General features: G+C 40.3%; 1 protein-coding gene across 1 annotated transcript in view; it reads left to right on the plus strand.

Annotated features, from left to right (window-relative positions):
• LOC139753339 (uncharacterized) overlaps positions 1 to 22,178 on the plus strand; it is a 71,741-nt gene extending 49,563 nt beyond the window's left edge. Inside the window, exons 3-4 of the mRNA XM_071669695.1 lie at positions 21,229 to 21,342; positions 21,931 to 22,178. Of these exons, the coding sequence (XP_071525796.1) occupies positions 21,229 to 21,342; positions 21,931 to 21,960 (144 nt within the window). The 3' untranslated portion in view covers positions 21,961 to 22,178. The remainder of the gene's footprint in view (positions 1 to 21,228; positions 21,343 to 21,930) is intronic.
• Positions 22,179 to 24,600: the final 2,422 nt, after the last annotated feature.

Consider the following 24,600-nt stretch of genomic DNA (forward strand, 5'->3'; position numbering starts at 1 on the left):
TTCGTGTAATAATCACATCATCAGGGGAGACACAAGAGAGAAATATAACAGTCAGTTAATATACATCGAAGAGACGAAGATAGGACGCCATTTGGTAAACATGTGATTGTCCAAAACATACAACGAGTGTTCATAAACTTATCGTTTTACAAATCTTTTCAACAATAAAGTTATCTAATTTGTATAGACCATCACTAACATTAAGATTATAATTCTTTGTGTATTCAATAATAGAAGATTCAATGATATTTCTCTTGGCAGCGGATGGAACCATGGAAGCGGAAGTGAATCATAGGGTGGGGGAGGGGGCGAAAATCCTGGGGGCCTTGAAGAATGTGTGGAAGTCGAGAACATTATCTCGGGAAGCAAAAATGAGTATGTTTGAAGGAATAGTGGTTCCAACAATGTTGTATGGTTGCGAGGCGTAGGCTATGGATAGAGTTGTGCGCAGGAGGGTGGATGTGCTGGAAATGAGATGTTTGAGGACAATATGTGGTGTGAGGTGGTTTGATCGAGTAAGTAATGTAAGGGTAAGAGAGATGTGTGGAAATAAAAAGAGCGTGGTTGAGAGAGCAGAAGAGGGTGTTTTGAAATGGTTTGGTCACATGGAGAGAATGAGTGAGGAAAGATTGACCAAGAGGATATATGTGTCAGAGGTGGAGGGAACGAGAAGTGGGAGACCAAATTGGAGGTGGAAAGATGGAGTGAAAAAGATTTTGAGTGATCGGGGCCTGAACATGCAGGAGGATGAAAGGTGGGCAAGGAATAGAGTGAATTGGATCGATGTGATATACCGGGGTTGACGTGCTGTCAATGGATTGAATCAGGGCATGTAAAGCATCTGGGGTAAACCATGGAAAGTTGTGTGGGGCCTGGATGTGGAAAGGGAGCTGTGGTTTCGGGCATTATTGCATGACAGCTGGAGACTGAATGTGAACGAATGAGGCCTTTGTTGTCTTTTCCTAGCGCTACCTCGCACACATGAGGGGGGAGGGGGATGTTATTCCATGTGTGGCGAGGTGGCGATAGGAATGAATAAAGGCAGCCAGTGTGAATTGTGAGCATGGGTATATATGTATGTGTCTGTGTGTGTATATATATGTGTACATTGAGATGTATAGGTATGTATATTTGCGTGTGTGGACGTGTATGTATATACATGTGTATGGGGGTGGGTTGGGCCATTTCTTTCGTCTGTTTCCTTGCGCTACCTCGCAAACGCGGGAGACAGTGACAAAGCAAACTAGAATAAATAAATAAATATAATAGAGTTAGAGTTAATAACTGAGATGGCGTTACTCCAGTCAATACAATGATCATAGTTTTTAACATGATTAAACAAGGCATTTGATTCTTGTCCCGTTCTTATACTATATCTATGTTGCTTAAGTCTAACAGAAAGATCCTCACTAGTCTGACCAACATAAAATTTATCACAGTTTCCACAAGGCACTTTATAGATGCAACCAAGAGATTTTTCTGGTGAATCTCTGATTGAGATATTCTTTATAGTACTATTGTTGCTAAAGGCAACATTCACATTAAAGTTCAAGCAACATGGGAAGCAAAGTTAAATTATTATTAAAAGGGAGAACTAAAAGATTCTTGGTGGCAATGGGAGGTTTGGGCTCAACTCTATAAAATGATTTCTTTGCTAACTTAAGGGATTTATCAATGAAAGATCTAGGGTACTTTAACTTAGATCCAATAGAATATATCTTCTCAAACTCATCATCAATAAACTCTGGACTGCAAATACGTAATGCCCTAAGGAACATAGATGGAAATGATGATAATTTAACTCTGTCATGTTGAGATGAGTAATAATGGATATATGAGCCTACATTGGTGGGTTTCCTGTATATACTAAACTTAAACTTGTTTCCTTGTCTATGGATCATGGAATCTAAATTATAGTAACATACCATTATTTTCATTTTCTACGGTAAATCTGATAGAATGTACTAAATTGTTAAGTAAGAGGAGAAATATTTGTAAATTTTCATTTGTTGGCCAAACACAAAGAACATCATCTACATACCTAAACTAAATTGCATTAGAAGGTAAGATATCCTTTAGAAATTTTGTTTCAAAAAATTCCATGAAAAGATTTGAAATGGCAATGCCGACACACTGGAAGAACCGGATGTTGGACTATTACTATGATGAATCAAGGAAGGAACGCAATAGGCTACAAGTGTCAATGAATCGTAAGTTTTACCATATTATTGAAAACAGCAACTAGACCAAGAACATTAACTCATGTTTTGTGGTAAACCTGTCTAATAACAACTAGATAAAGATTCCTTGTGTGCATTAGGCTACGGTCTAAGTTTTATGTGCTCTAACAGAGAAGCCAGCTGTGTTGATGTCACAAAGTCTTTTTGTAATTTAGAAAAATACAGTAATTTAAGTAATGATTATATTAATATCTGTAAGGGTTTAGTGTACGCCAGTTTGTCAAAACCAGTGGAAGCTAATTGCCCTAAAAGATTCATAAGATCTATTAACACCTTAAAAAAAAGACAAGGATATACATATTACTAAAGCAGATAAGGCTAACACTGTTGTGATTTTGGACAAAAGTAACTATTTATCTAAAATGAATTATCTTCTAAATGATAACACAACATATTCTAAACTTAGTAAAAATCCCTTAGAAGCAGTTAATTCTCACTTCAATAAAGAAATGAAGTTGTTGTTGAAAGGTAACATTTCTCGTATCAAAAGTTTGTCGTCTTTGTCCCCTTCATTGCCATATATGTATGGACTTATCAAAACACATAAGCAGAATTTCCCGGCAAGACCTATAGTGATATCAGTAGGCTCCATCACATATAAATTGTCAAAATGTTTAGTTTCTTTATTAAGCCATTTAGTGGGTAAGGTATCAACTTCTAATATCATGAACAATGTAGATTTAGTCAACAAGCTAAACAATATCAATGTTGATTTTGATTTCAAACTAGTTAGCTTTGATGTGTCCTTACTTTTCACTAAAGTTACAGTTGATGACCTTTTAGAATATTTATTTGATGTCTTGGATGATATTCACTTACCTGTTTCAAAGTCTAATTTCATTGAACTGATAAAGTTGTGTATAAAAGACTGTGTATTTCAATTTAATGGAGATTATTATGCTCAAAAATTTGGTATGGCAATCGGTAACCCTCTTTCAAATGTACTAAGTAGTCTTCATATGGAATTTTTTGAAACAAAATTACTAAAGGATATCTTCCCTTCTAATGCAATTTAGTTTAGGTATGTAGATGATGTTCTTTGTGTTTGGCCAACAAATGAAAATTTACAAATATTTCTCCTCTTACTTAACAATTTAGTACATTCCATCAAATTTACTGTAGAAAATGAAAACAATGGTATGTTACTATAATTTAGATTGCATGATCCATAGACAAAGAAACAAGTTTAAGTTTAGCATATACAGGAAACCCACCAATGTATGCTCATATATCTATTATTACTCATCTCAACATGACGGAGTTGAATCATCACCATTTCCATCTATGTTCCTTAGGGCATTACGTATTTGCAGTCCAGAGTTTATTGATGATGAGTTTGAGAAGATATATTCTATTGGATCAAAGTTAAAGTACCCTAGATCTTTCATTGACAAATCCCTTAAGTTAGCAAAGAAATCAATTTTATAGAGTTGAGCCCAAACTTCCCATTGACACATTGAATCTGTTAGTTCTCCCTTTTAATAATAATTTAACTTTGCTTCCCATGTTGCTTAAACTTTAATGTAAATGTTGCCTTTAGCAATAATAATACTTTAACGAATATCTCAATCAGGAATTCACCAGAAAAATCTCTTGGTTGGATCTATAAAGTGCCTTGTGGAAACTGTGATAAATTCTATGTTGGTCAGCCAGGCAAGGATCTTTCTGTTAGACTTAAGCAACATAAATATAGTATAAGAACGAGACAAGAATCAAATGCGTTGTTTAATCATGTTAAAAACTATCATCATTGTATTGACTGGAGTAACGCCCTCTCAGTTGTTAACTCTAACTCTATTAACGAGAAAATATCATTGAATCTTCTGTTATTGAAAACACAAAGAATTATAATCTTAATATTAGTGATGGTCTATACAAATTTGATAACGCTATTGTTGAAAAGATTTGTAAAACGATAAGTTTATGAACGCTCGTTGTATTTTTTGGACAATCACATACATACATAGTTTTATACATATATATATATATATATATATATATATATATATATATATATATATATATATATATATATATATATATATATATATATATATATATATATATATATATATATATATATATATCATCATCTTGTGGAGGATAAGGTGAAGATTTGTATGGGTTTTCAGAAAAGAAGAGTGAATGTTGGGGTGAAGAGGGTGGTGAGAGTAAGTGAGCTTGGGAAGGAGACTTGTGTGAGGAAGTACCAGGAGAGACTGAGTACAGAATGGAAAAAGGTGAGAACGATGGAAGTAAGGGGAGTGGGGGAGGAATGGGATGTATTTAGGGAATCAGTGATGGATTGCGCAAAAGATGCTTGTGGCATGAGAAGCGTGGGAGGTGGGTTGATTAGAAAGGGTAGTGAGTGGTGTGATGAAAAAGTAAGATTATTAGTGAAAGAGAAGAGAGAGGCATTTGGACGATTTTTGCAGGGAAAAAATGCAATTGAGTGGGAGATGTATAAAAGAAAGAGACAGGAGGTCAAGAGAAAGGTACAAGAGGTGAAAAAGAGGGCAAATGAGAGTTGGGGTGAGAGAGTATCATTAAATTTTAGGGAGAATAAAAAGATGTTCTGGAAGGAGGTAAATAAAGTGCGTAAGACAAGGGAGCAAATGGGAACTTCAGTGAAGGGCGCAAATGGGGAGGTGATAACAAGTAGTGGTGATGTGAGAAGGAGATGGAGTGAGTATTTTGAAGGTTTGTTGAATGTGTTTGATGATAGAGTGGCAGATATAGGGTGTTTTGGTCGAGGTGGTGTGCAAAGTGAGAGGGTTAGGGAAAATGATTTGGTAAACAGAGAAGATGTAGTAAAAGCTTTGCGGAAGATGAAAGCCGGCAAGGCAGCAGGTTTGGATGGTATTGCAGTGGAATTTATTAAAAAAGGGGGTGACTGTATTGTTGACTGGTTGGTAAGGTTATTTAATGTATGTATGACTCATGGTGAGGTGCCTGAGGATTGGCGGAATGCGTGCATAGTGCCATTGTACAAAGGCAAAGGGGATAAGAGTGAGTGCTCAAATTACAGAGGTATAAGTTTGTTGAGTATTCCTGGTAAATTATATGGGAGGGTATTGATTGAGAGGGTGAAGGCATGTACAGAGCATCAGATTGGGAAGAGCAGTGTGGTTTCAGAAGTGGTAGAGGATGTGTGGATCAGGTGTTTGCTTTGAAGAATGTATGTGAGAAATACTTAGAAAAGCATATGGATTTGTATGTAGCATTTATGGATCTGGAGAAGGCATATGATAGAGTTGATAGAGATGCTCTGTGGAAGGAATAATAATATATGGTGTGGGAGGCAAGTTGTTAGGAGCAGTGAAAAGTTTTTATCGAGGATGTAAGGCATGTGTACGTGTAGGAAGAGAGGAAAGTGATTGGTTCTCTGTGAATGTAGGTTTGCGGCAGGGGTGTGTGATGTCTCCATGGTTGTTTAATTTGTTTATGGATGGGGTTGTTAGGGATGTGAATGCAAGAGTTTTGGAAAGAGGGGCAAGTATGAAGTCTGTTGGGGATGAGAGAGCTTGGGAAGTGAGTCAGTTGTTGTTCGCTGATGATACAGCGCTGGTGGCTGATGCATGTGAGAAACTTCAGAAGCTGGTGACTGAGTCTGGTAAAGTGTGTGAAAGAAGAAAGTTAAGAGTAAATGTGAATCAGAGCAAGGTTATTAGGTACAGTAGGGTTGAGGGTCAAGTCAATTGGGAGGTAAGTTTGAATGGAGAAAAACTGAAGGAAGTAAAGTGTTTTAGATATCTGGGAGTGGATCTGGCAGCGGATGGAACCATGGAAGCGGAAGTGGGTCATAGGGTTGGGGAGGGGGCGAAAATCCTAGGAGCCTTGAAGAATGTGTGGAAGTCGAGAACATTATCTAGGAAAGCAAAAATGGGTATGTTTGAAGGAATAGTGGTTCCAACAATGTTGTATGGTTGCGAGGCGTGGGCTATGGATAGAGTTGTGCGCAGGAGGATGGATGTGCTGGAAATGAGAAGTTTGAGGACAATGTGTGGTGTGAGGTGGTTTGATCGAGTAAGTAACGTAGGGGTAAGACAGATGTGTGGAAATAAAAAGGGCGTGGTTGAGAGAGCAGAAAAGGGTGTTTTGAAATGGTTTGGGCACATGGAGAGAATCAGTGAGGAAAGATTGACCAAGAGGATATATGTGTCGGAGGTGGAGGGAACGAGGAGAAGTGAGAGACCAAATTGGAGGTGGAAAGATGGAGTGAAAAAGATTTTGCGTGATAGGGGCGTGAACTTGCAGGTGGGTTTAAAGGAGGGCAAGGAATAGAGTGAATTGTATCGATGTGGTATACTGGGGTTGACGTGCTGTCAGTGGATTGAATCAGAGCATGTGAGGCGTCTGGGGTAAACCATGGAAAGCTGTGTAGGTATATATATTTGCGTGTGTGGACGTATGTATATACATGTGTATTGGGGTGGGTTGGGCCATTTTGTTTCGTTTGTTTTCTTGCGCTACCTCGCAAACGCGGGAGACAGCGACAAAGCAAAAAAAAAAAAAAAAGAAAATATATATATATATATATATATATATCATTATTTTGCTTTGTCGCAGTCTCCCACGTTAGTGAGGTTGCGCAAGGAAACAGAAGAAAGAATGGCCCAACCCACCCACATATACATGTATATACATACGCGTCCACACACGCAAATATACATACCTATACATCTCAACTTATACATATATATACACACACAGACATATACATATATACACATGTACATAATTCATAATGTCTGCCTTTATTCTTTCCCATCGCCAAACCGCCACACTTGAAATAAAGCCCCCCCTCATATGTGCGATGTAGGGCTAGGAAAAGACAGCAAAGGCCACGTTCGTTCACATTCAGTCTCTAGCTGTCATGTAATAATGCACCGAAACCACAGCTCCCTTTCCACATCCAGGCCCCACAGAGCTTTCCATGGTTTACCCCAGACGATTCACATGCCCTGATTCAATCCATTGACAGTATGTCGTCCCCAGTATACCATATCGTTCCAATTCACTCTATTCCTTGCACGCCTTTCAACCTCCTGCATGTTCAGGCCCCGATCACTCAAAATCTCTTTCACTCCATCTTTCCACCTCCTTTGCTCTCCCACTTCTCGTTCCCTCCACCTCTGACACGTTATCCTCTTGGTCAATCTTTCCTCACTCATTCTCTCTATGTGACCAAACCGTTTCGAAACACCCTCCTCTGCTCTCTCAAACAAACTCTATTTATTACCACACATCCCTCTCACCCTATTATTGCTTACCCGATCACTACCTCACACAACATAATGTCCTTAATCATCTAACTTCCAGCACATCCACCCTCCTCCGCACGACTCTATCCATAGCCCAAGCCTCACAACCATATAACATTGTTGGAACCACTATTCCTTCAAACATACCCATTTTTGCTTTCCGATATAATGTTCTCGACTTTCACACACTCTTCAACGCACCCAAAACTTTCGCCCCCTCCCCCACCCTATGATTCACTTCCACTTCCATGGTTCCATCCGCTGGGAAATCCACTCCCAGATATCGAAACACTTCACTTCCTCCAGTTTTTCTCCATTCAAACTTACCTCCCAATTGACTTGACCCTCAACCCTACTGTACCTAATAACCTTGCTCTTATTCACATTTACTCTTAACTTTCTTCTTTCACACACTTTACCAAACTCAGTCACCAGCTTCTGAAGTTTCTTACATGAATCAGCCACCAGCGCTGTATCATCAGCGAACAACTGACTCACTTCCCAAGCTCTCTCATCCACAACAAACTTCATACTGCCCCTCTTTCCAAAACTCTTGCATTCACCTCCCTAACAACCCCATCCATAAACAAATTAAACAACCATGGAGACATCACACACCCCTGCCGTAAACCTACATTCACTGGAACCAATCACTTTCCTCTCTTCCTACACGTACACATGCCTTACATCCTCGATAAAAACTTTTCACTGCTCCTAACAACTTGCTTCCCACACCATATATTCTTAATACCTTCCACAGAGCACCTCTATCAACTCCATCATATGCCTTCTCCAGATCCATAAATGCTACATACAAATCCATTTGCTTTTCTAAGTATTTCTCACATACATTCTTCAAAGCAAACACCTGATCCACACATCCTCTACCACTTCTGAAACCACACTGCTCTTCCCCAATCTGATGCTCTGTACATGCCTTCACCCTCTCAATCAATACCCTCCCATATAATTTACCAGGAATACTCAACAAACTTATACCTCTGTAATTTGAGCACTCACTCTTATCCCCTTTGCCTTTGTACAATGGCACTATGCACGCATTCCGCCAATCCTCAGGCACCTCACCATGAGTCATACATATATTAAATAACCCTAGCAACCAGTCAACAATACAGTCACCCTCTTTTTTAATAGATTCCACTGCAATACCATCCAAACACTGCTGCCTTGCCGGCTTTCATCCTCCACAAATCTTTTACTACCTCTTCTCTGTTTAGCAAATCATTTTCCCTAACCCTCTCACTTTGCACACCACCTCGACCAAAACACCCTATATCTGCCACTCTATCATCAAACACATTCAACAAACCTTCAAAATACTTACTCCATCTCCTTCTCACATCACCACTACTTGTTATCACCTCCCCATTTGCGCCCTTCACTGAAGTTCCCATTTGCTCCCTTGTCTTACGCACTTTATTTACCTCCTTCCAGAACATCTTTTTATTCTCGCTAAAATTTAATGATACTCTCTCACCCCAACTCTCATTTGCCCTCTTTTTTCACCTCTTGCACCTTTCTCTTGACCTCCTGTCTCTTCTTTTATACGTCTCCCACTCAATTGCATTTTTTCCCTGCAAAAATCGTCCAAATGCCTCTCTCTTCTCTTTCACTAATACTCTTACTTCTTCATCCCACCACTCACTACCCTTTCTAATCAACCCACCTCCCACGCTTCTCATGCCACAAGCATCTTTTGCGCACTCCATCACTGATTCCCTAAATACATCCCATTCCTCCCACACTCCCGTTACTTCCATTGTTCTCACCTTTTTCCATTCTGTACTTAGTTCTCCTGGTACTTCCTCACACAAGTCTCCTTCCCAAGCTCACTTACTCTCACCACCCTCCTCACCCCAACATTCACTCTTCTTTTCTGAAAACTCCCACAAATCTTCACCTTAGCCTCCACAAGATAATGATCAGACATCCCTCCAGTTGCACCTCTCAGCACATTAACATCCAAAAGTCTCTCTTTCGTGCGCCTGTCAATTAATACGTAATCTAATAACGCTCTCTTGCCATCTCTCCTACTTACATACGTACACTTATGTATATCTCGCTTATGTATATCTCGCTAATGTATATCTCTGCCACATTACTCACCTTTGCATTCAAATCACCCATCACTATAACCCGGTCTTGTGCATCAAAACCACTAACACACTCATTCAGCTGCTCCCAAAACACTTGCCTCTCATGATCTTTCTTCTCATGCCCAGGTGCATATGCACCAATAATCACCCATCTCTCTCCATCAACTTTCAGTTTTACCCATATTAATCGAGAATATACTTTCTTACATTCTATCACATACTCCCACACCTCCTGTTTCAGGAGTACTGTTACTCCTTCCCTTGCTCTTGTCCTCTCACTATCCCCTGACTTTACTCCCAAGACATTCCCAAACCATTCTTCCCCTTTACCCTTTAGCTTCGTTTCACTCAGAGCCAAAACATCTAGGTTCCTTTCCTCAAACATAATACCTATCTCTCCTTTTTTCACATCTTGGTTACATTATATATATATATATATATATATATATATATATATATATATATATATATATATATATATATATATATATATATATATATATATATATATATATATATATATATATATATATATATATATATATATATATATATATATATATATATATTTATATATATATATATCCACCCCTCCCCCACCATATGACTCACTTCTGCTTCCATGGTTCCATCCGATACGATATCCACTCCCAGTTATCTAAAACACTTCACTTCCTACAGTTTTTCTCCATTCAAACTTACCTCCCAGTTGACTTGACCCTCAACCCAACTGTCCCTACTAACCTTGCTCTTACTCACATTTACTCTGAGCTTTGTTATTTCACACACCTTACCCAATACACTCACCAGCTTCTACAGTTTGTCACCTGAATCAGCCACCAGTGATGTATCATCAGCGAACAACAACTGACTCACTTCCCAAGCCCTCTCATCCCCAACAGACTGCATACTTGCCGCTTTCTCCAAAACTCCTTCATTCACCTCCCTAACAACCCCATCCATAAACAAATTAAACAACCATTGAGTTATCACACACCCTTGCCGGAAACGACAGTCACTGAGAACTAATCACTTTCCTCTCATCCTACTCGTACTCATGCCTTACAACGTAGATAAAAACTTTTCACTGCTTCTAGCAACTTGCCTCCCACACCTTGTACTCTTAATACCTTCCACAAAGCATCTCTATCAACTCTATTATATGCTCTCCCCAGATCCAAAAATGCTACATATAAATCCATTTGTTTTTCTAAGTATTTATTACACGCATTCTTCAAAGCAAACATCTCATCCACACATCCTTTACTACTTCTGAAACTACACTGCTCTTCGCCAATGTCATTCTCTGTACATTCCTTCACTCTCTCAATCACTACCCTTCCAGGAATATTGAACAAACTTGTACCTCTGTAATTTGAACACTCACCTTTATCCTCTTTGCCTTTGTACAATGGCACTATGCATACATTCTGCCAATCCTCAGGCACTTTACCATGAGCCATACATACATTGAATGTTTTCACCAACCAGTCAAGAACACAGTTACCCCCCCTTTTTTTTTTTTTTATAAATTCCACTCATTACCATCCAAACCCGCCTGCTTAGGAGGCTTTCATCTTCCGCAAAGCTTTTACTACCTCTTTTCTGTTTACCAAAGCATTCTCCCTGACCCTCTCACTTCTCAAACCACCAAAACACCCCATATCTGCCACGCTATCATCTAGACATTCAATAAACTTTCAAAATACTCTCTACATCTCTCATCACCACTACTTGTTTTTACCTTCCTAGTAGTCCCCTTCACTGATGTTTCCATTTGTTGTCTTGTCTTACGCACTTTATTTACCTCCCTCTAAAACATCGTTTTATTGTCCCTAAAACTTAATGATACTCTCTCACCCCAAGTCTCATTCGCCCTCTTTTTCACCTCTTGCACCTCCTTCTTGACCTCTCGTCTCTTTCTTTTATACATCTCCCAGTCATTTGCACTATTTCCCTTCCAAAGTCGTCCAAGTGCCTCCCTCTATTCTTTGACTAATAATTCTACTTCTTTAATCCTACCACTCACCATCCTTTCTAATCTGCTCATCCCTCAAGCGTTTCATGCCACAAGCGTCTTTTGCGCAAGCCATCACTGCTTCCTTAAATAATCCTTTCCTCCCCCACTCCCCTTACGTTCTTTGCTCTTACCTCTTTCCATTCTGCACTTAGTGTCTCCTGGTACTTCCTCACACAAATCTCCTTCCCAAACCCACTTACTTTCACTACTCTCTTTACCACAACATTTTCTCTTCTATCTGAAAACCTCTCCAATTATTCACCTTTGCCTCCACAAGATAATGATCAGACATCCTTCCAGTTGCACCTCTCAGCACATCAACATCCAAAAGTCTTTCTTTCACGCGCTTATCAATTAACACGTAATCCTATAACGCTCTCTTTCCATCTCTCCTACTTACATACGTATACATATATATATTTCTCTTTTTAAACCAGGTATTCCCAATCATCAGTCCTTTTTTCCGCACAAATCTACAAACTTCACCATTTCCATTTACAACACTGAACACCCTATGTACACCAATTATTCCCTCATCTGTCACATTACTCACCTTTGCATTCAAATCACCCATCACTATAACCCGGTCTCGTGCATCAGAACTGCTAACACACTCACTCAGATGCTCTCAAAACACTTGCCTCTTATGACCTTTAATCTCATGCCCAGGTGCATAGGCACCACTATTCACCCATCTCTCTCCATCCACTTTCAGTTTCACTTTCTTACACTCTGTCACATACTCACACAACTCCTGTTTCAGGAGTAGTGCTACTCCTTCCCTTGCTCTTGTCCTCTCACCAACCCCTGACTTTACTCTGAAAACATTCCCAAACTACTCTACCCCTTTACCCCTGAGCTTCGTTTCACTCAGACCCAAAAGATCCTGGTTCCTTTCCTCAAATATACTACCTATCTCTCCCTTTTTCTCATTTTGGTTACATACACACACATCTGGACACTCCAGTCTGAGCCTTCAAGGAGGATGAGCACTTCCCGCGAGACTCCTTCTTCCGTTTCCTCTTTTAGAAAGTTAATATACAAGGAGGGGAGGGTTTTTAGGCCCTCGCTTCCGTCTCCTTTAGTCGCCTTCTATGACAAGCGGGGAATGCGTGGGAAGGATTCATTCTCCCATATCCCCAGGGATAACATATATTATATTCATTATAATTATCATCATTATACACAATCGCAGTCTGTCGCATCAGCGAGGTTGCGCAAGAAGACACGCAAGGAATGGCCCAACCCATCCTTACAAACATATATATACATAAACGCCCATGCACACACGTATACATGCAAATATATTTCAACGTATACATACATATACATACGCAGACTTATGCATATATACACATGTACATATTCATACTTGCTGCCTTCATCCATTCTCGTCACTACCCCGCCACACATGAAAATAGCATTTCCCAGACCCTCCAGCGAGGTAGCGCTCACACTCAGTCTCTAACTGTTATGTGTAATGCACTGAAACTACATCTACCTTTCCATATCCACGCCACACAGGCCTTTCCATGGTTTACCACAGACGCTTCACATGCCCTGGTTCAATCCACTGACAGCATGTCGACCCCGGTACACCACATCGTTCCAATTCACTCTATTCTTTCCACGCCTTTCACCGTCCTGTATGTTCAGGCCCCGGTCGCTCAAAATCTTTTTCACTTCATCCTTCCGCCTCCAAATTGGTCTCCCGCTTCTCCTTCTTCCCTCCACCTTTTACACATTCATCATCTTTGTTAATTTCTGTTCAGTCATTCTCTCCATGTGTCCAAGCCATTTCAACACACCCTCTTCTACTCTCTGAACCACACTCTTCTTGTTACCGCACATCTCTCTTACCATTTCATTACTTACTCGATCAAACCATCTCACGCCACATATTGTCCTCAAACATTTCATTTCCAACACATTCACCCTCCTCCGCACACCTCTATCTCGAGCCCATGCCTCAAACCATATAACATTGTTGGAACCAATATTCCTTTAAACATAACCATTTCTGCTCACAGTGATAACATTCTCGCCTTCTTCCAAACATTCTTCAACGCTCCCAGAACCTTCGCCCCTTTCCCCACCCTATGACTCGCTTCCGCTCCCATGGTTCCATCCGCTGCTAAGTCCACTCCAAGATATCTAAAACACTTCACTTCCTCCAGTTTTTCTCCATTCAAACGCTCCTCCCAATTAACATGTCTCTCAACCCTACTGAACCTAATGATCTTGCTCTTATTAACATTTAATCTTAACTTTCTTCTTTCACACACTCTACCAAACTCATTCACCAACTTCTTCAGTTTCTCGCCCAAATCAGCCACCAGAGCTGTATCATCAGCGAACAACAATTCACTCACTTCCCAAGCCCTCTCAGCCACAACAGACTGCATACTAACCCGTCTCTCCAAAGCTCTTGCATTCACCTCCCTAACAACCCCATCAATAAACAAATTAAGCAACCATTGGGACATCACGCATCTCTACCGCAAACCGATATTCAATGGGAACCATTCACTTTCCTCTCGTCCTAAACGTACATGTGCCTTACATCCACGGTAAAAACTTTTCACAGCTTTTAACAACTTTCCTTTCACACCATACACTTCTAAATCCTTCCACGAAGCATCACTATCAATCTTATCGTATGCTTTCTCCAGATCCATAAATGCTACATACAAATCCTTTGCTTTTTCTTAGTATTTCTCACATACATTCTTCAAAGCAAACACCTGATCCATACATCCTTTACCACTTTTGAAACCTCACTGCTCTTCCCCAATCTGATGCTCTGTACATGCTTTGACCCTCTCAATCAATACCTTCCCATATAACTTCCCAGGAATGCCTAACAAACTTATGCCTCTGTAATCTGAAAACCCACCTTTATCCCCTTTGCCTTTGTTCAATGGCACTATGCATGCATTCTGCCAATCCTCAAGCACTTTACCATGATCCATACATGCAGTGAATATCCTTACCAATCAATCAGCAACAGAGTCACTCCATTTCTTAATAAATTACACTGCAATACCATCCAAACCCGCTGCCTTGCCGGCTTTCATGTTCTGCAAATCTTTCGCTACCTCTTTTCTACTTACTGAACCATGCTCCCTGACCCTCTCACTTCGCACACCACCCCAACCAAAACACCCTATATCTGCCACTCTTATCATCAAACAAATTTAAGAAAACTTCAAAATTTTCAATCTACTTCTCACTTCACTACTTGTTATTAATTCCCTATTTGCCACTTTCACCGATGTTCCTATTTGTTCTCTTGTCTTGCGCACTTTATTTACCTTCTTTCAAAACATCTTTTATTCTCCCTAAAATTCAATGATTCTCTCTCACCCCAACTCTCATTTGCCCTCATTTTTCTCCTTTTGCACCTTTCTCTTGACCTCCTGCCGCTTCTTTTATACATCTCTCAGTCATTTGCATTATTTCCCAGCAAAAATCGTCCAATCGCCACTCTCTTTTCTTTCACTTACAATCTTACTACTTCATCCCATCACACACTACCCATTCTAGTCTGCCCACCTCCCACCTTTCTCATGGTACATGCATCTTGCGCGCAAGCCATCACTGGTTCCCTAAATACATCCCATTCCACCCCCACTCCCCTTACGTCATTTGCTCTCATCTTTTGCAATTTTACATTCAATCTCCCCCGGTACTTCCTCACACAAGTCTCATTTCCAAGCTTACTTACTGTCACCACTCTCTTCTCCCCAACATTCTCTTTTCTTTTCTGAAAACCTCTAAGAAACTCTTCACCGTCGCCTCCACAAGATAATGATCAGACATCCCTCCAACTGCTCCTCTAAGAGCATTAACATCCAAAAGTCTCTCTTTTACACGTCTATCAATTAATACGTAACCCAATTACGCTCTCTATCCATCTCTCCTACTCACATACGCATGTTCATGTATATCTCTCTTTTCAAAACAGGCATTCCCAATCTCCAGTCCTTTTTCAGCACACCTATTTACAAGCTCTTCACGATTTCCAACACTAAACTCCCCATGTATACCAGTTGTACCCGCAACTGCCACATTACTTTGCATTCAAATCACCCATCACTATAACCCGGTCTCGTACATGAAAACTACTAACACATTCACTCAGCTGCTGCCAGAACACTTGCCTCTCATGATCTTTCTTCTCATGCCCAGGTGCATATGCACCAATAATCATCCATCTCTCTCCATCCACTTACAGTTTTACCCATATCAATCTAGAATTTACTTTCTTACACTCTATCATATACTCCTACAAATCCTATCACAGAAGGAGTACTACGCCTTCCTTTGCTCTTGTCCTCTCACAAACCCATGACTTTACTCCCAAGACATTCCCAAACCATTATTCCCCTTTACCCTTTCGCTTAGTTTCATTCAAAGTCAAAACATCCAGGTTCCCTTCCTCTAAAATACAACCTATCTCTCCTTTTTTCTCATCTTGGTTATATCCACACACATTTAGACACCCCAATCTCAGTCTTTGAAGAGGATAAGCACTCCCCGCATGACTCCTGTTTCGCCTTTTAGAAATTCAAACACAAGGACGGGGTTCCAGGTAAATAACGTGCGTAAGACAAGAGACAAAATGGAGACATTGGTAAGGGGGCAAAGGGGAAGTAATAACAGGTAATGATGAAGTGAGGAGGAGATGGGGTAAGTATTTTGAGGGTTTGTTGAATGTGTTTGATGGTAGAGTGGCAGATAAAGGGTGTTTTGGTCGGGGTGGTGTGCGAAATAAAAGAGTCAGGGAGAATGGTTTGGTTAAGAGAGAAGGGGTAGTGAAAGTTTTGCGATAGATGAAATCTGTCATGGCAGCGGGTTTCGATGGTACATCAGTTCAATTTATCAAGAAACAGGGTGACTGTGTTGTTGATTGGTAATGAAGAATATTCAATATGTGTACGGATATTGAAGTGCCTGAGGCTTAGCGGAATGTGTGCATTGTACCATTGTACAAAGGCAAAGGGGACAAAGATGCGTGTTCAAATTACAGAGTCATAAGTTTTTGAGTATTCCTGGGAAACTGTATGGGAGAGTAATGACTGAGAGGGTGAATGAAGGTACAGAGTATCAGATTGGGGAAGAGAAGTGTGGTTTCAGAAGTGGTTGAGGATGTGTGGATCAGGTGTTTGCTTTAAAGACTGTGTGCGAGAAATAGTTAGAAAGATGGATTTGTATGTAGCATTTTTGGATCTGGAGAAGACATATGATAGGGCTGATTGAGATGCTTTGTGAAAGGTCCTAAGAGTATATAGTAAGCTGTTAGAAGCAGTGAAATGACTTTACCAAGGATGTAAGGCATGTGGACGAGTAGGAAAAGAGCAGAGTGATTTGTTCCCAGTGGAGGTCGGTTTGCGGCAGGGTGAGTGATGTCCCCATCTATAAAGAGCCATGTAGAAATTATGATAAGTTTTATGTTGAGTAGACCGTTAAGGATCTTTCTGTTAGACTTAAGCAGCATAAATATAGTATAAGAACAAATGCCTTGTTTAATCACGTTAAAAACTATGATCATTGTATTGACGAGTAATGTCATCTCAGTTATTAACCCTTTACTCCAGTACCGCGAGAAATATCATTCAATCTTCTATCATTAGATACACAAAGAATTATAAACTTAATATTAGTGAAGGTCTATACAAATTGGATGACTTTATTGTTGATAAAATTTGTAAACAATTAACCATCTTGTCCACATAATAAGTTTATAGTACGCTCGTTCTCTGTCTAGGACAATCATTTTTTACGAAATGGCATCCTAGCTACGTCTGTTCGTTGTATACGAACTGACTGTTATATTTCTTTCTTGTATCTCCCCTGATGATGTGATTATTATACGAAAGTCCGCTTGGGAACTTTTCGTGCTTCACTTTCCCCGTGGGGAAACAAGGAGTCACGCGGGGAGTGCTCAAGCTTCTCGAAGGCTCAGATTAGGGTGTCTAAATGTGTGTGGATGTAACCGAGATGAGAAAAAAGGAGAGATAGGTAGTATGTTTAAGGAAAGGAACCTGGATATTTTGGCTCTGAGTGAAGCGAAGCTCAAGGGTAAAGGGAAGAGTGGTTTTGGAATGTTTTGTGAGTAAAGTCAGTGGTTGGTGAGAGGACAAGAGCAAAGGAAAGAGTAGCACTACTCCTGAAACTGGAGTTGTGGGAGTATGTGATAGAGTGTAAGAAAGTAAACTATAGATTGATATGGGGAGAACTGAAAGTGGATGGAGAGAGATGGATGATTATTAGGGCCTATGCTCCTGGGTATGAGAAGAAAGATCATGAGAACAAGAGTTCAGGGAGTAGCTGAGAGGGTGTGTTAGCAGTTTTGATGCACGAGACCGGGTTATAGTGACGGTTGATCTGAATGCAAAGGTGAGTAATGTGGCAGTTGAGGGAATAACTGGTGTATATAGGGTGTTCAGTGTTGTAAATGGAAATGGTGAAGAGCTTGTAGATTTATGTGCTAAAAAAGGACTAGTGATTGGGAATACCTGGTTTAAAAAGAGAGATATACATAAGTATACCTTTGTAAGTAGGAGAGATGGCCAGAGAGCGTTATTGTATTACGTGTTAATTGATAGGCGCGTGAAAGAGAGACTTTTGGAAGTAAAAGATTGCTGAAAGGTGCAACTAGAGGGATGTCTGATCTTCATCTTGTGGAGGCGAAGGTGAAGATTTGTAGAGATTTTCAGAAAAGAAGAGAGAATGTTGGGGTGAAGAGAATGGTGAGAATAAGTGAGCTTGGGAAGGAGACTTGTGTGAGGAAGTACCAGGAGAGACTGAGTGCTGAATGCAAAAAGGTGAGAGCAAAGGACGTAAGAGGAGTGGGGAAGGAATGGGATGTATTTAGGGAAGCAGTGATGGCTTGCGTAAAAGATGCTTGTGCCATGAGAAGCATGGAAGGCGGACAGATCAGAAAGGGTAGTGAGTGGTGAGCTGAAGAAGTAAGATTATTAGTGAAAGAGAAAGGAAAGGCATTTGGACAATTTTTCAGGGAAATAATGCAAATGACTGGGAGATGTATAAAAGAAAGAGGCAAGAGGTCAAGGAAAGGGGGGGGGAAATGAGAGTTGGGGGTGAGAGAGTATCATTAAATTATAGGGAGAATAAAGAGATGTCTTGGAAGGAAGTAAATAAAGTGCGTGAGACAAAAGAACAAATGGGAACATCAGTTAAGGGGGCTAATTGGGAGGTGATAATAAGTAGTGGTGAAGTGAGAAGGAGATGGAGTGAATGTTGAATGTGTTACAAGTGTTATATGATAGAGTGGAAGATATCGGGTGTTTTGGTCGAGGTGGTGTGTGAAGTGATAAGGGTCAGGGAGAATGACTTGATAAAAAGAGAAGAGGTAGTAAAAGCTTTGCGGAAGATGAAAGACGGCAAGGCGGCGGGTTTGGATAGTATTGCAATATAATAGAATAAAAAAGTTGGTGACTGTGTTGCTGACAGGTTGGTGGGGACATTCAAAATATGTATGGCTCATGTTGAAGTACCTGAGGATTAGCGGAATGCATGCATAACACCATTGTATAAGGGTAAAGGGGATAAATGTGTGTTCAAAGTACAAAATTCTTGGGAAATTATATAGGAGGGTATTGATTGAGAGGGTGAAGGCTTGTACAGAACATCAGATTGGGGAAGAGCAGTGTGGTTTCAGAAGTGGTAGAGGATGTGTGGATCAGTCGTTTGCTTTTAAGAATGTATGTGAGAAATACTTAGAAAAACAAATGGGTTTGTATGTAGCATTTATGGATCTGGAGAAGGCATATGATAGAGTTGATGGAGATGCTCCGTGGAAGATGTTAAGAGTATATGGGAGGCAAATTGCTGGAAGCAGTGAAAAGTTTTTATCGAGGATGTAAGGCATGTGTACAAGTAGGAAGAGAGGAAAGTGATTGGTTCTCAGTGACTGTCGGTTTGCGACAGTGGTGCGTGATGTCTCCATGGTTGTTTAATTTGTTTATGGATGGGGATGTTAGGGAGGTGAATGCAAGAGTTTTGGAGAGAGGAGCCAGTATGCAGTCTGTTGTTGATGAGAGGGCTTGGGAAGTGAGTCAGTTGTTGTTCGCTGATGATACAGTACTGGTGGCTGATTCGGGTGAGAAACTGCAGAAGCTGGTGACTGAGTTTGGTAAAGTGTGTGAAAGAAGAAAGGTGAGAGTAAATGTGAATAAGAGCAAGGTTATTAGGTACAATAGGGTGGAGGGGCAAGTCAACTGGGAGGTAAGTTTGAATGGAGGAAAAATGGAGGAAGTGAAGTGTTTTAGATATCTGGGAGTGGATTTGGCATCGGATGGAACCATGGAAGCGGAAGTGAGTCACAGGGTGGGGGAGGGGGCTAAAGTTCTGGGAACGTTGAAAAATGTGTGGAAGGCGAGAACATTATCTCTTAAAGCAAAATTGGGTATGTTTTAAGGAATAGTGGTTCCAACAATCTTATGTGGTTGCGAGGCTGGGCTATAGATAGGGTTGTGCGGAGGAGGGTGGATTTGTTGGAAATGAGATTTTTGAGGACAATATGTGGCGTGAGGTGGTTTGATCGAGTAAGTAATGAAAGAGTAAGAGAGATGTGTGGTAATAAAAAGAGTGTGGTTGAGAGAGCAGAAGAGGGTGTTTTGAGATGGTTTGGTCACATGGAGAGAATGAGTGAGGAAAGATTGAGAAAGAGGATATATGTGTCAGAGGTGGAGGGAACGAGGAGAAGTCGGAGACCAAATTGGAGGTGGAAAGATGGAGTGAAAAATATTTTGAGCAATAGGGGCCTGAACACGCGGGAGGGTGAAAGGAGTGCAAGGAATAGAGTGAATTGGAACGATGTGGTATACCGGGGTCGACGTGCTGTCAATGGATTGAACCAATGCATGTGAAGCGTCTGGGGTAAACCATGAAAAGTTTTTTTGGGCTTGGATATGGAAAGGGAGCTGTGGCTTTCGTGCATTATACATGACAGGTAGAGACTGAGTGTCAAAGAATGTGGCCTTTGTTGTCTTTTCTTAGCGCTACTTCACGCGCGTGCGGTAAGAGGGGGTTGTCATTTTATGTGTGGCGGGGTGGCTACGAGAATGAATAAGGCACGAAGTATGAATCATAAGCATGCGTATATAACTATATATGTATTTATATATATATATATATATATATATATATATATATATATATATATATATATATATATATATATATATATATATATATATATATATATATATATATATATATGTATATATATATATATATATATATATATATATATATATATATATATATATATATATATATATATATATATATATATATATATATATATATATATATATATATACAGTTGATATCTCATTCATTCTTTTTTTGACGTATTGGATATGCTAAAGCATGAGTGAATAATCGTAAAATTTCAAAGCGTTCAACTATATCTGAATAGCAGATAAACACTATATCAAAAATGAGGATGCTCCAAAACTGGCTCAGTTACTTCAGTAGTATGTGATACGTCTCATCATGAAGACCAGATCGTTTCTCATTACGTTATTCTAAATCAAGAGGGTTTCGTATTACAGGCCGCATTCTTCATATTGCTTCTGGGTTTTGCAATATCAGCAACAGTTCTAGGTGTGGAAATCATGGCCATTAGCTGGTGGAAGAGGAGAATCAAAACAGCAAACACAGAAGGCGTAAGTAACGTTACTTTTTCTAGAGTCTTTGTGTGGCCGGAGTCTGACAGAATTCTTTAAGTTTGCCCTTAAATTTGGTGAAAAACTCTGGGTAAAAGAATGAAGGGTAACTCCTTTAATCATATCAGCGCCGTTTATCTCGGGATATATTTTAGATTTTACACGATTTATGTGTACAATAACGTCTAGAAAAGTTTAGTACTCTGATAATGATTAAGATATTCTCTATTGATTTTGTTTATTATCTTGGATACATTGTTAGTTAGAATATGGCTCAGAGAATTAGTTAAGTCTGAATTTCCTCTTTTTAATAATGCACAAAATATACTGTTAAAACAAGTCAGTCATGCAGTAAGAGCTTGGATGGTCTCAGAATATCTTGAACATCTAGAGGCGTTATCATTTTTTTATCTATGGTTATAATTTGACGCTGAAGACCAATCGACAATATATTTTGAATACCTTATCATGTAGATGTAATAAGCATTGAAATGAGAATATTACACCGTGTCACCTTCAACATACAACATAAAAGATACAGAAGTGTGGCAAATATGTATCTATTTCTGACTCTCGCAATCATTTCAGGTTGTAATTCTGGACCAGGATCAACTCTGATAGTCAAGCCAGACTACTGAAGGACATCCTTTTTGCAAGAAACTATTCAGTTTCGATTTCAATGATCTATGTATGTAGAAAACTATAATTCAATGTACCTTTTATGATTCGTTTTCATCTTAAATATATGAATGTATCTTTTATGGTGATGGTGCTTAGGAAGGTTTTACAGATCATAGACATCTTATATGCTGATTAAATGATCCTAGAATTTCAAATTTCTTTTTCTTAACCACATGGTGAACTGTAGTCACTAATGCTCGGATTCCTAAACCTGGCAGCGTTATCCTGCATTAGAAGATAAATCCAAAATACAACTAAGTCGTCTACCACGATAAGATGCCTTCCTGAAACTAGCGATGACTGCTGATTAGTTGAGCACAAAAGTTATACTTAAAGATTCACTTTACCATCTGTTCTTACCACTAGTTGACAGCACTTCTATATCTAATTACTCAAGCTTGTAAGAGTCAAACTACTCTTTCATGTCTATGCAGTCTCATGTTACTATAGCGCTCACTTGTGCAAATGATATACCAAGCCAACCCATCATTACCGAAAAACGGACCCAGCCATGCAGGCCGCCTTGTGACGTCACGCGGCCCTGAAATCTCAGTTGCAAGGAAGTTGTGAGGAGAGGTGTGGATATGTGAAGGAAGGTAGAGAATGTGTCAGCAAAGCGTAGATGAGTCTACGTTTTCGTTAGCCCTGTACCAGCACGTTTTCTTTGTTTAGGGTCAATGACGTATCATTCAGGCTCCACCCACATGCGTTTAGGTCGACTTAGTTTATATAGGCTTAGAAAATAATAACCTTACTGCTTTTAAAACATAGCTTCTTGGGACGGGGTTGATCCTAGTCACGATCCATTAACCATTTTTCTCAGCAGCAGGTGGCCTGGCAGAGTCCACAGAAACCATTCCTCCATTATGTAGACCCAACCCCTTACAAGATTTTCCGCTCCCCTTCCCCTATTCGCAGCGTTGCCCTCCTCTGCCCTGAGCCCCATCACCTGCGAGGCCCTTCTCTCTCCAGTCCCCTGCACGATCCTCTCTCCCTCTAACTCCACCCCTAGAACAACACTGTCCTTCTCCCGAGTAGTCACCTCCTTTTATGATTCTCATATGCCAGCCCCTCCCCCTCCTCACGGCCCTCCCCTCCGCGACTTCCTTTCCCTCCTCTGTACACTGCTGTCCCCCCCCCCCCCCCCCCCCCGTTCCTTACCCCTCGCACGGCCATTTCCTTTCAGACCCCTAAATCCCTGTGCAGCACATCAGACTGAGACACTGAGGAAAGAGATAAATTTAAGGCCAGATAACATCTCAAAACGTAATGTTCAGAGCCTTCACAGCACATGAAAGCCGCCCTGGTTACTCTAAACTGAGTGTTCCAATGAGATAAACCTTGACACTCTTGATCTGATTCTCTCCCAAACTCTGTTTTCAGACTTTACGGGGTTATATGTAGATAGACATTTGGATTACTTATAAGAGAGTATCAGGTGATACAGTGAGCGATCTTTCTTCAGATATTTCTCTGAAGATTTCTCGATTTACTCCTTCGATTAACCGCATCGCTAAGAATTAGCCTGTAACGTCAGTGGCTACGTCACTCATGTTTTTTCACGATTATCTGGTTTATCTCTTCCACTTTCCCTGTAATATTAGCACAATTGGCCTTGTCGTTTCATGATCCATCGACATGGTCATTTATTGGATCTAATTTCTAGAGAGATGACTCTGAAACAATTGTGTCAGACATTTTAGTGTCAAGTATCAATGATACTGTAATGCAATATTATGAAAGCCTCCAAAACAACCATATAATGTACTCATGTGGTGTATCGATTTGCGTGTCTGACCGTGACTCATTCGTGGGCAGCCCAGAGTCGAACACATAGGTTCGAATCCTGTTTGCAACAGTCGGTCTACAGTCAACTCAGCTGTTCATCCATCCCTAGAGGATGGTCGATAAAACGTGTACCTGGCTCAGGAGACTATCTTTCTGTGGCAACGTCGGCTACCCACATACAAAATTTGGGGCCTTCAGGCGCTGCTCATTCCGTAGACTGACTCTCAAGGCTCACCCAGTGTAACGCTTGTGCTCACAAACACACACACACACACACACACACACACACACACACACACACACACACACACACACACACACCAATATATAACTACTTCATATGGCTTCACATGGGTGACAAATGTTGAGTTCATCCTGAGGCGGGCCAGCACGACCTCCTCTCTTCTGTTCTTGCGGTAATAGGTCGGCCAGTCCGCCACTTCTTGCCTATATTTTCTATTGATTGTCAGGTTGGTCCACTGACTGCCACAGAAGATGGATTGATCTCTTCCCCAAGGAAAGGCAGGACCCCAGCTCCTGAGGGATCGGAACGACTTCCTCGAGTTCTGAGGTCGACTTAGCCAGTTTGTCTGCCTGCTCATTGCCGTATATATTGCAATGACCCGCCAGGCACCCAGATCAAGATGATATCTTTATTACATGTATTAACTTTAGTAATAATGTTGCCCAGAATTTCATTTGACTCTGTGTGGCCAGAGTTAATTGCCTTAAGGGCCGATTGTGAATCAGAAAAGATAACGGCCTTGTCATGAGTTCAATTGATTATGT

Source organism: Panulirus ornatus, chromosome 14 (genome assembly GCF_036320965.1).
Source record: "Panulirus ornatus isolate Po-2019 chromosome 14, ASM3632096v1, whole genome shotgun sequence".
Classification (NCBI taxonomy): Eukaryota; Metazoa; Arthropoda; class Malacostraca; order Decapoda; family Palinuridae; genus Panulirus; species Panulirus ornatus.